The sequence below is a fragment of the Takifugu rubripes genome, chromosome 7 (assembly GCF_901000725.2).
Source record: "Takifugu rubripes chromosome 7, fTakRub1.2, whole genome shotgun sequence".
Classification (NCBI taxonomy): domain Eukaryota; kingdom Metazoa; phylum Chordata; class Actinopteri; order Tetraodontiformes; family Tetraodontidae; genus Takifugu; species Takifugu rubripes.
This window is the reverse complement of record NC_042291.1, coordinates 834,530-849,403: the sequence shown is the minus strand read 5'-3', so window position 1 is coordinate 849,403 and position 14,874 is coordinate 834,530. Positions and strand designations below refer to the sequence as shown.

At 39.8% G+C, this 14,874-nt stretch overlaps 1 protein-coding gene across 1 annotated transcript; it reads right to left on the bottom strand.

Moving 5' to 3' along the window:
- Positions 1-12,197: 12,197 nt before the first annotated feature.
- hamp (hepcidin antimicrobial peptide) lies at positions 12,198-13,212 on the bottom strand. The gene is made up of 3 exons (XM_029839433.1): positions 12,920-13,212; positions 12,752-12,829; positions 12,198-12,592 (listed from the first exon to the last, which is right to left on the bottom strand). The coding sequence occupies exons 1-3, from the start codon at positions 13,004-13,006 to the stop codon at positions 12,485-12,487; spliced, it is 273 nt and encodes a 90-aa protein (XP_029695293.1). The 5' UTR covers positions 13,007-13,212; the 3' UTR covers positions 12,198-12,484.
- Positions 13,213-14,874: the final 1,662 nt, after the last annotated feature.

Genomic DNA, 14,874 nt, shown 5'->3' with positions numbered 1-14,874 from the left:
TTTGTTTACTGGCTCTTGGGTATGTTAAGAAATATAAATCTTTTATCAAGACATGCAGTAACACCTTAACAGCTCTGCCTTGTCAGAATGAGTTTCCCAATTAATGGTTCAAATGTCCTCCTCCCTTTCTTGTCCTTCTCAGTCCATCTGTCCATCAGCAGGAGGGTCCCCCTCAAGGTCCTGCTCAAGGTTTCTTCCTGTTAAAGGGGAGTTTTTCCTGCTACTGTTGCTTGTTGGGGCTCAGGCCCTGAGATTCTGTAGCTATATAAATAATGATCATTGATTTGGCTTTAACGCAATTTTCATGATTTTAATGTTTTGGATTTCAAAAGAAATTTGATAATTGATTTTCTAAAGGTCAAAACCAAGGGCCTTGATCATAAAGCAAGCTACTATTTTATGTAACCCTGTTTTACTACTCCCTTTGGGCCTGTATACGTGTCTAGGCTATGGCAGTGGTACTGGTTAACTTGGTTATTTGCATGTTCAACAACACCCATTAAAGGAAGAGAGGATGCTGGAACCCCTGCTGCCCCTACAGGAACACTCACAAGGTGGTTTTGGGTGCAACTGAGAACATGTCAGGAAATAAGGTGGTTGTTTTTAAGTTGAACATCCTCCATTAAAGGAAAAAAACCCTCAGACCTCTGACTGCCTGCTTGGCGGATGTACTCTGAGTGCTTCTTTTCTGTGTCACTCCTGATGACCTCTGTGACCTTCATCTTGCAACTGTTAGCTATCTGCTAACTGAAGAGGCTAACATAAGGATCAGCAATTAACTTTACTTCATTCAAAGAAATGGATATTTAAGAATAATTTCTAGTTTAACAATTGGTGACATAGGAATACTACTAAGATTTTACCATCAAATTGACTTTTACTATACTTTGTATATGTAAATACAATGCTCACAAATGCCAAAAAAAAAAGAAATCCCATGTGGAAATAAAATAAATTTAAAAAATTAAAATGCAGATGGTCAAGATCAGGTGTAGGACATTTTTGTGATCATCAAAACTAAAAACAAAACCCAAAACTAATGTAATCAGGGTATACCATAATTCAGATACAAAAATCCCCCACAAATAATATGAAGCTGCCAAAAACTACAGCAGTAGAGGAGTCAATGGCAGCTCTTAAAAGTAAGGAGGGTGTGGGGCCACCTCGACAGAGGGCCTTTCAAAATGTGATGAAGGATAAGGGATGAGGAACTTCAGATCGACGGAAGGCGCAATCCAAAGCTCATTTTTACTTCTGAAAGGGAAGTTATTTGTGCAAGACTGGTTCCACTGAAGACTGCCAACAGCAGACTCATGCACATATTTGCCCACAGACGTGATGGCATCAGCAGGAAACATAGCTCTTCTGGGACTAGAAACGTCCTGCTGATATTTGTCCCCCATTGCACGAAACCGTACAAATCACCACTCTCGCAGAGCTCAACTCGCTGCGCCTTAGTCAAGCTAAGCTGAATCATCTGTTATGTGAGGGCAGGCTAGTTTCAGGCCACCAGCCATTCGGTTTGATGGATGAGAATTAAAAACTGAAAGGGGGGAAACAGAGAGTGAAAACAGATTAAGGAAGCGATCTAAGACATTACAGTACATGAAAATTCACTGATGCATGATTGTAGAGTGTCTGTTACAGTTAGAATGTTGAATAAATCTAGTTCTTATTTGAATGCCTGGATGTACAGTATAGTTATGCACAGTTATGGTACAAGATGATCTTTCACAAAAGTCGATCAATATGCAAATGCAATTGACCTTACTCTTTTGGGTCAGGCAGACAGAGAGAGAGAGAGAGAGAGAGAAATAAAACCTTGTAATATTTATTTTATATATTTCACCCTTATTCGAAACAGTTCTGCAGCAGGACCAAATGGCATCTACTTTAAAGCTTCAGTGGCTTTAGGCTCATTGGCCGTAAGGTAATGGGAAGCTGTGAAAGCTTGAATGACAAATCCATGCTCTACGCATTTGCAACATATTACATTGACTGGGAGGGAATACAGCTCCACCGTGAGCCGGTAAAACAATGACAAGCCCTATCTATCCACCCCAGGGTGGCTTCTCCAAAGTCTGGCATATTAAACTGAGCCCTGAGATAAAGCAGCTCCTCACATAGTTTAGCCATGGGGGAAAGATGTGCACGTTCTCCTTATGTATTCCAGTTGTGCTGCATATTGTTTGATATAATCAACATGGACCAGAGGGTACTGTGCAGCTTTCCCAAGAGTAATATCTGCAGTCTGGATAACACTGGAATGATTTATGTCAAGTTCAACATGCGCTCTGTGCACTTATGGCATGTTTGGGAAAATATGCAATATTTAAAGGACGCTGTGTAGTGTAACAGCATAGAAAATGCATAAGCAGGTGTAGGGATGTTCACGTGTTAATGGGTTTTATGAAGGAAACTGTGACAGAGGGTGGACCAGTGGCTGCGTTCCACTTGAAAAGCTTTTCTTCACTGACATATTTTGCCAAATACACCAATTCAGGCAGAACAGGGACGTGTGCAGTAGCTCCCGACTGCACTTCGGAACGCTCTAAAAATACTTTTTCACAGATGCCAAGGATGCAAACCAACCTTGGAAAATGATCGAAATTACAGAAAACAAAATTAAAAAATGCTTTTACGTGTCTGAAGCAAGGACCAGCATGAGCCAGAATGTTTATTTAATTCTCAAGTCTAGCAAAGCTTTGACCGATGCCCCTCCACAATATTCTATACATGAACGCCAAGAACAGCGGTGCCTCATTTGATCAGAAGCCAAATTAATGGGAACAGGAGAAAGAATAAATAAGAACAGCAGTAGTGGTATGTGATATTTACTAAATGTATGATTCAATTTCCCCACGAGGATGAATAAAGTACATCTTAATTTTGGAGAGCTGTCAATGACTAATCTGGTGCATCTGCTCATTTAGGAGGGCCAGTGCTTGCTTTTCCTCTACTTTAGCTAAAAGTCATATGTGCAGTGTGTGGGAGGCAAGCCAGTGTAAGTGACCACGGGTCTTATCGCTGATGAGAGCAGGGTTACAGAGTGGAGGCAATGTTAGAAAATGCTGGAATCTGCTCCTCAACTTCTGAAAGTGTCGCAAGGTTAATACCATAAAATATAAGCCGAGAGTTGCCCACTTGATAAACCCTGTCGTTCTTCCGGCTGACACCTTTCCTCTCTTCCAGCAGCACACAGCGCCGTGCACCAAAAGTCCGCTTATAAAATATTTTTGTAGGAGACAAATTTGCATCCAAAAAACATGTCTTTAATATATAACACAAAGTGAAATTATATTGTTCTGTTCAGACACCCAGGAGCCTCTTTTTTTAATATGGTGAGACGCAACAATTATCTTGAACATCGACGTCTTTATCAACGCGTATGATTGTCCACTTTGGGTTTATTATACAAAGTCTACATATAAATGCACAATTTAGAGGGAGTATCAGTATTCAGCTCCTCTGCCCTTCTCCCCCAAAGGAGATGGGAATGTGGGAGTCAAAGGCGCTTCTATCACTCCCTGAGACTAATTAAAACTAACGACTCCAGGTGCTGTATAGCATCAGGCAAAAGAATGGACGGGTGGTGTGTTTGTGTTGGTGGTTTGCCTTCATTACCACTTTCATTCATTCTGCTTAGGAAGGAGCATACCGTGGTATTGACTCAGATCCCAGAACACATTGTGCATTGTGGGGGGAAAAAGGGGGTGATCTAAATGCAAATGTTACGGTGTGATGCATTACACGGGGAGTGAAGAGTGATACGGCAGAAATAGCAAAGGTACTTTCACTCGGCACAGGTGGGAGGATTGCGGTGATGGTCACTGGTCGATAGTGGTATCATAATTCTAAATGTTTCCCAAAAGGAGAAGATTGCTTCTTGGCAACTAAGAAGTCGATTAACACGTGCTCTGCTTGGCCTTTCAGTAAACTCCTAATCATTAGTAGATGCGCAAGTGAGCTGTTACATCTAACAAATTGGGGTCCTAAGAGCCCTAACTTTAAACCCAAGGATGACTTAATCTGGCTATAACAGTCCTGAAACATAAATACAACAGCAAAATACAAATACAACCAGATTGTTATGACAGTTTTGTGCTGCTAGTGTTAGTAATGTAAGTAAAAATCACCACTGAACAAAAACCCTTAAAAATTCCAAGTACAGTTAAAGGGGATGTTTAATTCGATTCAACGAAAGAGCTTAACAAACAATAAAATGATTAAAGATTTGAAAAGTAAATGTACATGCACATTACTAAGACTTGTGTTTAATCTTCTTTCACTATTTAATGTTGGTGATAGTAGCAGTCTCAGCTTGGAAGCCCAGTCTGTCCTCTCCATTCATATGTCCAATAACTCCTCTGAGAAGACATGGGGAATTCTTAAGCGAAACAGGTGAACTCAACTTACTTGTAGCAGCGGAACAGCTACTATATTCCAAAAGCATTGGTTTAGCATGAGAGACACTGGAGGCCTCTTCCAGGTTCAGAAGCACTGGTTGAGCAAAGTGAGTTAGTTCCCCCCTCCAGCAATCTCATGAGACCTTTTCTAGCCAACATTTTCAAGATCTTTTATTTCCAGTAATTTATTCAAATTCAGCTGATAGCATTTTGAGGAAGTGGTAAAAGAGCTAACATCAATCTTATATTCTGTCTTTAAAGGCTTCTTCAGCTTTTCACCATTGTGATTTGCAGTGTGACCTAATTAGTTTCACCAGCTTGTGAATTTTCCTTCCATAGACGCTGTCATTTCAAGCCGCTGTCTAAAAGTCCAACTGAAGTTCTTCCTCAGCAATGACATCATCTGTTCTCATTGCATCTCTTTTTTTGCTTCACTTTCCAAATGATCAAAACCCAAATTGAAGCTTGTAAAAATAAACACGTCAGCAGCCGCACACTGGCTCAAACATGGTGGCTAACCAGGAAAGTGTTGAAGTCCTTCCGTGCACTAAGCATCTTAAGTCATGTCATGTACAGTTGCTGTATTTCTTTCCCTGAAGGATTCTCCTCTGCCTTGAACTGAAGTTTCAGACCAGTCAGATTGTCTGTGATGTGAATGAACTAAAGACCAAAGGTATAGATTTATTTCCTGTGTCTACCAACAGAGCCCCATGAGCATGAAGGAGATATCAGAGGACACCAGCTTTACTATAAGGAAAGGGCTTTAGAGGAATCCTTGGCTGAGTCTATAGCGGTGCATATTGATGATGTAATTGTTCATGTATTTAAGCCCAGACATGCCTCTCCCCAGTAACTCAGCAGGCATCCGAACCAAATGCCCAAACCGCCTCATCCATTCCTCCTGATGTGGAAGAAATAAGTATAATATTCATTAATCATCATTATCCTGCTGCCATGCAGAAACCACCTAGGTCTTCAGAAAGTTTAACAGTAATTTTGGATATCTGGAAGCTTATTTAATAACTCCACAAATGCTTGCAAGGCAAATTTTTTTATTGGATTGATTTAGTGTGTACTAATGTGTATGTTGCATTCTCATTATTGGATGCATTTAGTGAGAGAATTTTCAAAATGATTCTGGCCGCAAGATGAAATGCAGGTATAGGACATAAAGAAAACCTCCATGAGAGAAGGTGTGAATCATCTGAGAGACACAACCAGTCCGCAAATGAAACGCTGTAGCTGGGCAAATATATACCAGGAGCAATAAACAAATAAGCCGTGCAGACAGGCTGTCACTCACAGAAGAAGCCAAGTGTCTCACTGAAGACGTCTCCTGAAGAGAAAGAAATTCAAACACACAGATTCTGAATGACTGAATGATGCAGACATATGTGGGGGAAGATGAGCCCTGTTAGTTTTTCATGAGTAATCATCAAATCAGTTAATCAAGTCTCCTCCCACGGAGAGAGAACTGCTGGCATCAAAATTTATATCCAGATCCTGGGAGGTGCACGGGCGTGTGCTAAAAACATGAATTAATGAGTCTGAGCGGTCAAATTGCCAGTTTTTAATGTTTTTAATGATCTCCCTTAACCTCTTCGTCATTGTGGCACATCATTTAAGACATAACCTCTTCTGGAGATTGCAAGCTTCAGCAGTTGGGATCAAAATGGAATAGCAACACCGCTGTCTGTTCCACCCTTATGATATGCCTCTGAGAAATCAAGATGAGAAAACAAATTATCTATTTACCTGTGTTGAATGCAAAAAGCATGAATCTGACCACAGCCCTCAAAATGAGATGTTTTCTATTATATGTACAATATTATATTTTATCACATGGTAACAATATTATCTAAAATGATTAATTAAATTCTTTAAATATTGTACTATCAAAAATAAGAAGACATTCCACAATACAAGCAGTCCCGTTAGATATCATTATTTGAGTTCATTTCCTCTCCTGGTGCATCAACATGAGGCAGGTCATTTATTACGTTACCTTTATTTCTTTGCCTGATTTGTTTCTTTTCTAGTCTGTCTTTGTCATCATTTTTCTCTGTGCTTTGTTCTGGATTTTCTTTGTTTCTTTTTTTTTTTTTTTTTGCATTAAGACTCTTGTAATTCTTTGTTAAATAAATTATTACACTGAACCAACTCACCTTTAAGGTCTTTGGATCCAAATGTCTTTAATTTGGATTAGTGTGGGGGGAATAAATATTGCTCCAACTTCTTGAGTGTGTGTTTTTTCTGTCCAGAAAGGAGCAGTTTTGCAAATTCCATTTGTGTTGGGTTTGGTTTGGTTGCAACTCTGGAACTCAAGCGTGGTTTGAAAGGGTGGATTGTGACTCTTTTGCCTCCTCTCCATCAACATAGCCGGCTTCTGCTGTTTGAGTAAATCCAAAATAACTGCAGTCACCCACTGACACCCATGAGTTTATTAAATTAACGTACAATGCAGGTTCCACTACAGCATGAAATAGGGATCCACTAAAATGCTGTCGCTGTTGCGTTTAAGGCTCTCCATCTGGATACCTGCTTACAGTTCACACCCAATTCAACCCTGTGGCAAGAGGGAGAGCAGCACCTACAAATGGCTTCAGTTAGAAAAATAATGAAGTTCTGTCGAGTCTGTTTCGAGTCATAAAACACAAATATGTATGTGTTTAATGGCATTCCACCTCTTCTTTCCAGTCCCATAATTCCTTGCTTGGAATGCTGATGATCTATAAATACAAAGACCATATCTCCATAACAGACTTGTGATTCTTCTTCTAAATCTGATCGTCTTTGCAACATATGAGAAACAACCATGTACAAATACTGGAGTGAGGAGCATCACTTGTGGCTGAAGTCAATTCAAACCTTCAATGACAGAATTAAAGCAGAGTTGATGTTGACAGCAACATACAGCCAGTATGTGCAGTCGCTTTGTGTCTGATTGGGTAGAATGTTTCACAGGGAGTAATTTAGATTAAAATATGCGGTGTCTTAAAAATTTGCATATATTTCACAGCTCAAAAACCTTCATGGTGATTTTTCATCCATCCGCACAATATGTAGGCCTATATTTGCGTCTTTATGTCACCGTGTTGGCTCATTTACAGTGCATTACGCTTGGAACTGAAGTTCACACATGCTGGGCATCATAAATATGCCATCACAAGTCTGTTCATTACTGTAACTAATATAATAAATATGTATTAATTCCGAAACATTCAGAGAAAAAAACCTCTCTTCTTTATACTTCCCAAAGCAATCATATGTGCCGCCTGCTTATACAAATAAATGTCGCTCTCACAAACACAAATGCTTTTAAGTGATGCGAAGCCTGTGGGGGGAGTTCAGGCAAGCAACTGAAAGCGCTGCAAAATCTGGTCAGCTGACCCATCAAGTGTTCCCCCCGGTTTACATGCTTGTTCTTTATTGCCCTGCTCTGCCACTGTTGCTTGGCGTTTTTCTGACCCTTGTTGCTCTGTGCTGCTCCGTGCTGCCCCTTGCTGCTCTGTGCTACCTTTAACTCAATCCCACGACCACCCACCCACCCCACCCAGGATCTGTTTCTAGTCCGCAGGGGGAAGGATTGCTACTTAATTTCCTATGCAGATCATTATCAGGGATAAATACATTGAAAGAGACACCAAACCTGCGTCAGTGATGCTAAATTACTGATACAAATAATCGTTACTTACTAAGTAATCCAGAGAAGCTACTGTTGAAAAATGTAAATAATTTTTAAGAACACTTCTTGTCTAATTGTAGAGTTGTAGACTTCAAACTGCATGATTGATTTAAACAAGTAGGTCACATGGAGAAACTGTGGCTGTCATTCTGAGGTAAATAAAACCATGAGATGATGCCAGAGGTAAATTGGCCACGATTATCAAGATTTTAGGAAATGTTAACAGAAATGAAGGTCTATAATGAATTTATACCTTCTTATTACAGTTGCTTTCTAAAAAGAAAACCTGAAGGCTTTCCTGAAAGGTGCTAGCAGTCAGGTTCACGAAAAACAATTTTATGTTGGTGCTGTGGTGAGATGAAACAACAAATATCATTTTATGAACACAGTGAGCAGCAGTATGTTTTGGTGTAAGAGCAGATTGATTCCTTGAACCCTCAAACCAGTTTCGATTTTGCCATGTGGCAGCTGGGATAAAAAGGGCGATACCTACCCAAATAATCACTTATTTTAAGGACATTGCAGCAACACATGTCTTAAAAGATAATAATAAAGCATAGAAAAGAACTCCCTGCTTATTTGCAAGGACCATAGGGTACAGGGAAAATCGCCCGGTCATTGCAGCAGTCAGCCAATTACTGACATGAAATCCAAGCATCGCAACGGGAATTTATCCAATCAGCAATGCTGAATCGGATGCATGACGGATGAGGAAGATCATCGCCCTTAGATCAGTGTGCCAGTGACAGAGTAAGATATACCACGTCAGTGTTAAGCAAGTACTATCTCACAGAAGGAGATGGTTATTGAAGCTGACGTCATGTAGCACAGCCCCACCTGGAATATCTTCAATCTGCCAACACTTATGGAGGCATAGACTGATGAGTTCTGTGTGCAGCTTACAGTTCCGATAAGAAAAAAACCCAACAAGGCAAAGAAACAATGGTCAAATCAGAGGAGGGAACGATTATCTTTGTAAGGCCAACATAAGTGATGTGGCCAAGGCTGTTGGTGTTGTCTAGATATGCCTCCATGCTGACGATACTATTATATAACTGGCCCTGAGCTGCATTGTGCTGTAGCTTTACTCCTATCAAGAAGACCTTTCATGACATTTATTTACATGTCAAATCCAAGAAAACAAAATGAATGCAGCTCAAAAAAGCATGGCCTCTTCAGTTTTTTCCCCACACTCATATGAATAACCTTCAGGCTAAGGTCCAACTTTGACTGGGGTTCCTTTACAGTAATAAGGCTTCTTTTACATACCGGTACTCTGCCAAGAATGCCCTTGTAAAGGTGACCGTCCTGCTTTCGAATTGTTGCAGCAAACAAGTCACACTTATTTTGCCACAGTCTAATTTGTGCTCCGCTTATTACATTACAGGACTGTAGCGATTATGTGAGCTGTATATTTAAAGAGTGAAACAAAAATGAAATAAATAAACAATGCCAAAATGATGAGAATTCATTGCTAACCTTGGTCAGATTTACCAGCATACAGACCCACTCCATGTACTCTTATTTAACACAGTTGTACTGTACACATTTGTACTGTTTAATTGGATTCATTTCGTATTGGTGGTGTTTTTTGTATGTCCCCAGTGTTTCCTGTGTTTCTTCACTGTGCTTTTCCTCCTTGATGGCAATAATTAGCATCAACTGTCCTCCCCTGTTTATTAAAGCTGTACTTCCACTCCTGGTCATACTCATATTTTCAGATTGTTACATCATTCCAAAGCGTTGATCCTCGTATTTGCACATTTTTGTCATCTGTCCATTTGATTCTCCTAGCATTGTTTCTCCTTCTCTGTTTTTAGTATCATCGGTTCCACATATGATTTAGGTCTTTCTTTTGCTCTGGCATTTTGTATTTTGTCCTGTGTTAATCGCATAATTCCAAGTGCTTTGTGTATCATGTATATTTTCATCACCATATACCTGAAAAGTATTTGTTTCCACTAAGTGTCTTGCTATGATGTGTATTTGTATGTGGAAAGTTCCAGAACATTCAGTCCCTGTTGGTGTCCAACAAACTGCAGTTGTGTCAGTGAGGGGCACATACTGTATTTCTCTAGAGGAACTTTATTGATTTTGACACTGTTTTTTGTGATTCTGCCAAAGGTGGTTATTGTTTTGTCACAGCTCCAGTGTGTTCCTTTAACTGCTGACACACACTGTTGAGAAATGAAACATCTGGCGATGCAAACTAGTGTCTATTGAACAAAGAAAAAACTGCTTATATGTTTATATTAACTTATACTCTATACTTTTGGGTTTTGTTTCATCCCCTCAAAGTTTCTTGTCCTTTGTCTATGTTTTGATCATGTATGAATTTTAACTCCCATACATCAAAATGTGTTCTCACAAACAGCCACACTAACAATGGAGTAAAAATGAAGTTTTATTAAGAAAGTTTTTTTGATTTTCACGCCATAGATTGAAATGGTTACTTGGAATCTTGGGGAAAAAATCAGAGATTAAATATCCCATATAGAAATCTTTAGAAGAATCTCTTCTGTACCTCAGACCAGTAGAGTGCGCCAGAGATATGACCTATGAACTTTTAGCCAAATGGGGGGGGATTCATTTTCTATGGAAGTCCATTTTTGCCACTGGTGCCAGAGCCTCTTCCTTCTCAGAATCCTTTGCAGGGTGTGCTTGCTTATTATATTTCCATGTGAATTTATGAGCAAATCCGGTATTTCATTGGTTGTAAAGCCATGTCCAGTCGTCCTATGAATTCACAATCCATAGGCTAGATGTCTTGTCTTGTGCGGTCTGTGCTCCATTCTAGTCCTTCTGACTTTTTGTCTCATAATTTCCTTTCTCATAATTATGACTTAACTTAAACATATACTTTTCTTTACATTAAGTAACCTAACTGAACATGCAAAGTCCCAAATGTAAATAAAATGCAGTGGAACCTAATAAGACACCAAGCAGCCCATACTCTCTGGCCAGCAGGAATAGGAAATTATAGGTAAAAGTTACAATCAAAGATGTTGCTTGATATTTCCTCAACTGAAACTCTCTCTCTCTCTCTCCCTTTCTTTCTCTCTCTCCTTCTCTCTCTCTCTCTGTCCCTATATGTGTGTGTGTATATATGTATATATTGTTGAGGAAATTTTCTTAACTTACACATTCCTCGCACCATTCATTTTCTCAGGAACGAATAGACAAACAATCAATTCTGAATCAATTAAATACTTAATTTGTATTTATAATAGAATAATGAAATGTCAAACGAAGCTTCTGGGGGTCTTGCCACAGGTCTCTGAGCACTGCGAATCGTTCATGAGGAAGAGCCTCAATCATTCTTATTCAATTGTATTTGTACCACAGCCTGGGGTCAACTCCTGCTAACAATACTCTTCTTAACACATTCCTTTCCCTTATCTGATCTTGTTCCTCTCAAAGACCCCCCCCCCCCCCAAAAAAAAACCTCACCATCCCACATACCTCCTAACACTTTGGATTTCTTCTTTGCAGCTGGACACCCTTTTAAACAATGTTGATAAACACAATGATGCTAATCACAATAACACTGGGGGACAATTAAAAAAAAAGCTCTGTTGAGTTAGATTTTTATGCTGATTAAAACTAAAATTGGCATGGTGGTTCCAAAGTGCAGTCAGTTTTTTCTAGCACATCAAGTTTTTTTTCCAGATAAGCAAAATTCCACTGATTAGCTATAGTGAGATCTGTCAGCTGATTACAAGTGGACTCCTCTACAGCTACGTGGCAACTTCGTGGTTGTTTCAGTCACAGTTGCGACTGTGCAGTGAAACGTGTGTGCAGCTCTCAATAGGTCAGAACTTTCAATATCTTAGAGGGGATACTTTAAACTATAGGGGATCCTATATTTAAAAAAAAAAAAGCAGACCTATCTCACCAAAAATAGTGTCCCCCAGTGTAACCAATTCTCCTAAAATTCAAACAGGAATATAATATGATACTTTTAAACAAAAAATCATAATTGATGTTATATCTCAACATATATAGATATACATATATGTCCCCAGTCTCCATACGGAAAAAAATATTTAGTTTAGACCTACATGGTAGACGTTTCTTTCCTTTCTAGAATAACTGTAACATCTGCAGCTGCTTCAGAAATGTTTATTTATTAATATGAAGTCGTCAAACTTCATTTAGATAGCACTTACATCTGCATTCATTTTAGAAAAAATACAGATCTTTGAACTTATAAAAGTCAGCATATGAAAAAACACAATAAATACAAAGAGGTACGTAGCTTTTCACTCGTCACGAATCAATAAAAAGAGTTTTTAAAATGTTGTGTTTCACAGGACAATACACTGGAGAAAGATTTAATGACTGGGCCATTCCTTGTGGTCTTTCAGAACCCATGATTATGCGACAGGACTCCTCAGAACCTGCAGCAGAACCCGCAGCCTTTGTTGCCCTTGCAGCAGTTGCAGCACAAGGTGCACAAGGAGAGGTGACTCTGACGCTTCTGCCTGCTGTGATTCGGCATCTGAATGAGAGCGGGTGGGAAACAGAGTTAAAGCCACACTTGTGTTTATCCCCTCCTCGTGTGATGAGAACACTGGGAGACTCCGCAGGGAAACACATCCACTTAAATTTTAATTTGCTGATGGTAATTGGCTTAATTCTTGCAGTCAATTGAACATACCATCCACGAGTCCATTGACATTTCTTGATGTGCCACAACTGGAGTGTCTTTGCTCTCTGCCTCCTCCAACTCCTGCACCTGTTAATGAATTATGCACGTTTAGGAGCCATTCTGACAAAACATTTACAGCTAATAAGCAAATGAAGTGAGTTTAAGTTAAAGTCTTACCCTGGTGAATGGGCTGGCAGAGCTCCCCAGAATGCAAATAAAGGCGAGCACGAGTGTCACTGCAACTGCAATGCTGGATGCCTTCATTTTAGAGGGGGATGTTTATGTGTTTATTGTTAGATCCTTTTAGTAATTAGGCCTGATGGCTCTTTTCTCTCATGGGTGTCAGACCAGCGTCCTCTTCAGTGATGGTTGGCGTTTTCCTGGGCGAGTGAGGTTCTGCAGTTTTTTTTGGGTGACCCTCGTCCGCTGGGAGTCCTTCTGCTGTGTGATGTCTGACAACGGAGGCTGCTCTGGTATTTATAGGCAGCCGCGCTCACTGTTGCCTCATCGCTGTGGGAGGCCCAGCCCATTCCTGGCAGCAGTTAGCTAACTCCGTCAGGGGAAATTTGGGCCTCCTCATTTCTCGTCTCCCTGATGGAACATCGCCAATCTAGGTTTTTATTGTTTTGTTTTTTAATTATTATTTATTTAAGTGTATCAAATCAACTAAGAAATTATTTCATTTCATTTAAATGAAATGCCTTTTCCAGAGAAAGGATACATAATTCCACACGTGAACACACGGGCACCGCTGCTTTTTTTCAATTCTGCTTTGACTTTTTGAGCACTTCATATTTGGAGAGACTCAACTGAAATATGACTTTTCCTGAAACAAATTGGGACATGAAGATTCCCACAGAAAAGGCCAAGACTGCCTGGCTCAAGCACACCACAGCTGACTGGGCTGCACTCGCTTTGACCCTGGAAATCACTCAGTGAGCAGAGGGATTCTCTGTGGAATATCCATTGCATAGTCCAAAGGATGTAATTACAAGCTCGCAAATGGAATAATTAGGCCCTCATTTTCAACACATTCAGTTTTTGCATAATACACTAGAACCTGCAGTTGAATAAATTTAAATCCCATTGAGAGGAGTGGAATGTAGCCAGGATCAAATAATCTTTCATTTAACAACCAAGTTGTTTTCCTACAAATACATTACATAGATATTAATACAATTGAATCTGAAGACTTTTTGAGTTCATAATTTTTTTTAAGTTTTATGTGGACTCTTCAACAAAATTGCTAAAAGACAAACAAAAGGTCAATTATTATCAATTTTCCGCCCCAACATTTAAAAACTAAAACCTTTATTAATGAGGGACCCACAACTTATCAAGTTTAAAATCAACATTAATGTTTTCCCTGTTAATAAAGTAGCTTAAGGTAGTCCAACTAATGATAAAACTAAGTCCAATAACGGCACTGCAGCTATGGAGACAGTGGGGCAATTACGCAAACAATCCAACTTGTCCTTAGAGAATTACAGAAAAACATGCTGCTGGCCGGCTGCGTCAGTCTGTCTTGTTCACTGATAACCCCGCTGGCCTGTGTGTGTCCTCAGGGTGCCCATACATGTAGTCACACTCACACATCACATCAATGGCTGTGGTCTGTCGCAACATAACATTTCTAATACATGAAAAGCCTGTGCTTTTATCTGTGTGGTGTGTGTGTGTATGTGTGTTTGCATGACCTTGGGTCATTTCATATCTGTGCATCATCAACATGTCTTAAATATCATTTGAATTATGACACAGCTTATAATAATGCGAATATGACACTTCATCATTTAGCTGTTTGATTTTTTAAGCTTTTGCTAGTTTATAAGAATTGCTCTAATCTGTTGTGAATAAAAACCTTCAAATCAAAGCACATCAATGTTTTTCCTTGTTTGTGTGTCCAGCAGGTTTCCAAAAGCCGCCAAGTCTATCAGCAGGAATCTCTGGGTCAAACAAAATAAGGCACCCAGAATGGCGGGGCAGATTCACCTCTGCAGGCGCCACTTTACCTTTTTCCTCCTGTTCAAGGGCATTGCCCCCATCTGTCCCCTGTTTCATCATCACGCTCTGCTCACTTTCCCGATTTCGCCCCGCTTTAACCCCTCCCCAGTCACCTCTGCTACCTGCTG

Coding starts and splice junctions, on each gene's coding strand:
- hamp (XM_029839433.1), bottom strand. CDS start 13,006: ATGAAGGCATCCAGCATTGCAGTTGCAGTGACACTCGTGCTCGCCTTT. Junction 12,830..12,919: donor CTGCCAGCCCATTCACCAGG/GTAAGACTTTAA, acceptor ATTCATTAACAG/GTGCAGGAGTTGGAGGAGGC. Junction 12,593..12,751: donor TGTCAATGGACTCGTGGATG/GTATGTTCAATT, acceptor GCTCTCATTCAG/ATGCCGAATCACAGCAGGCA.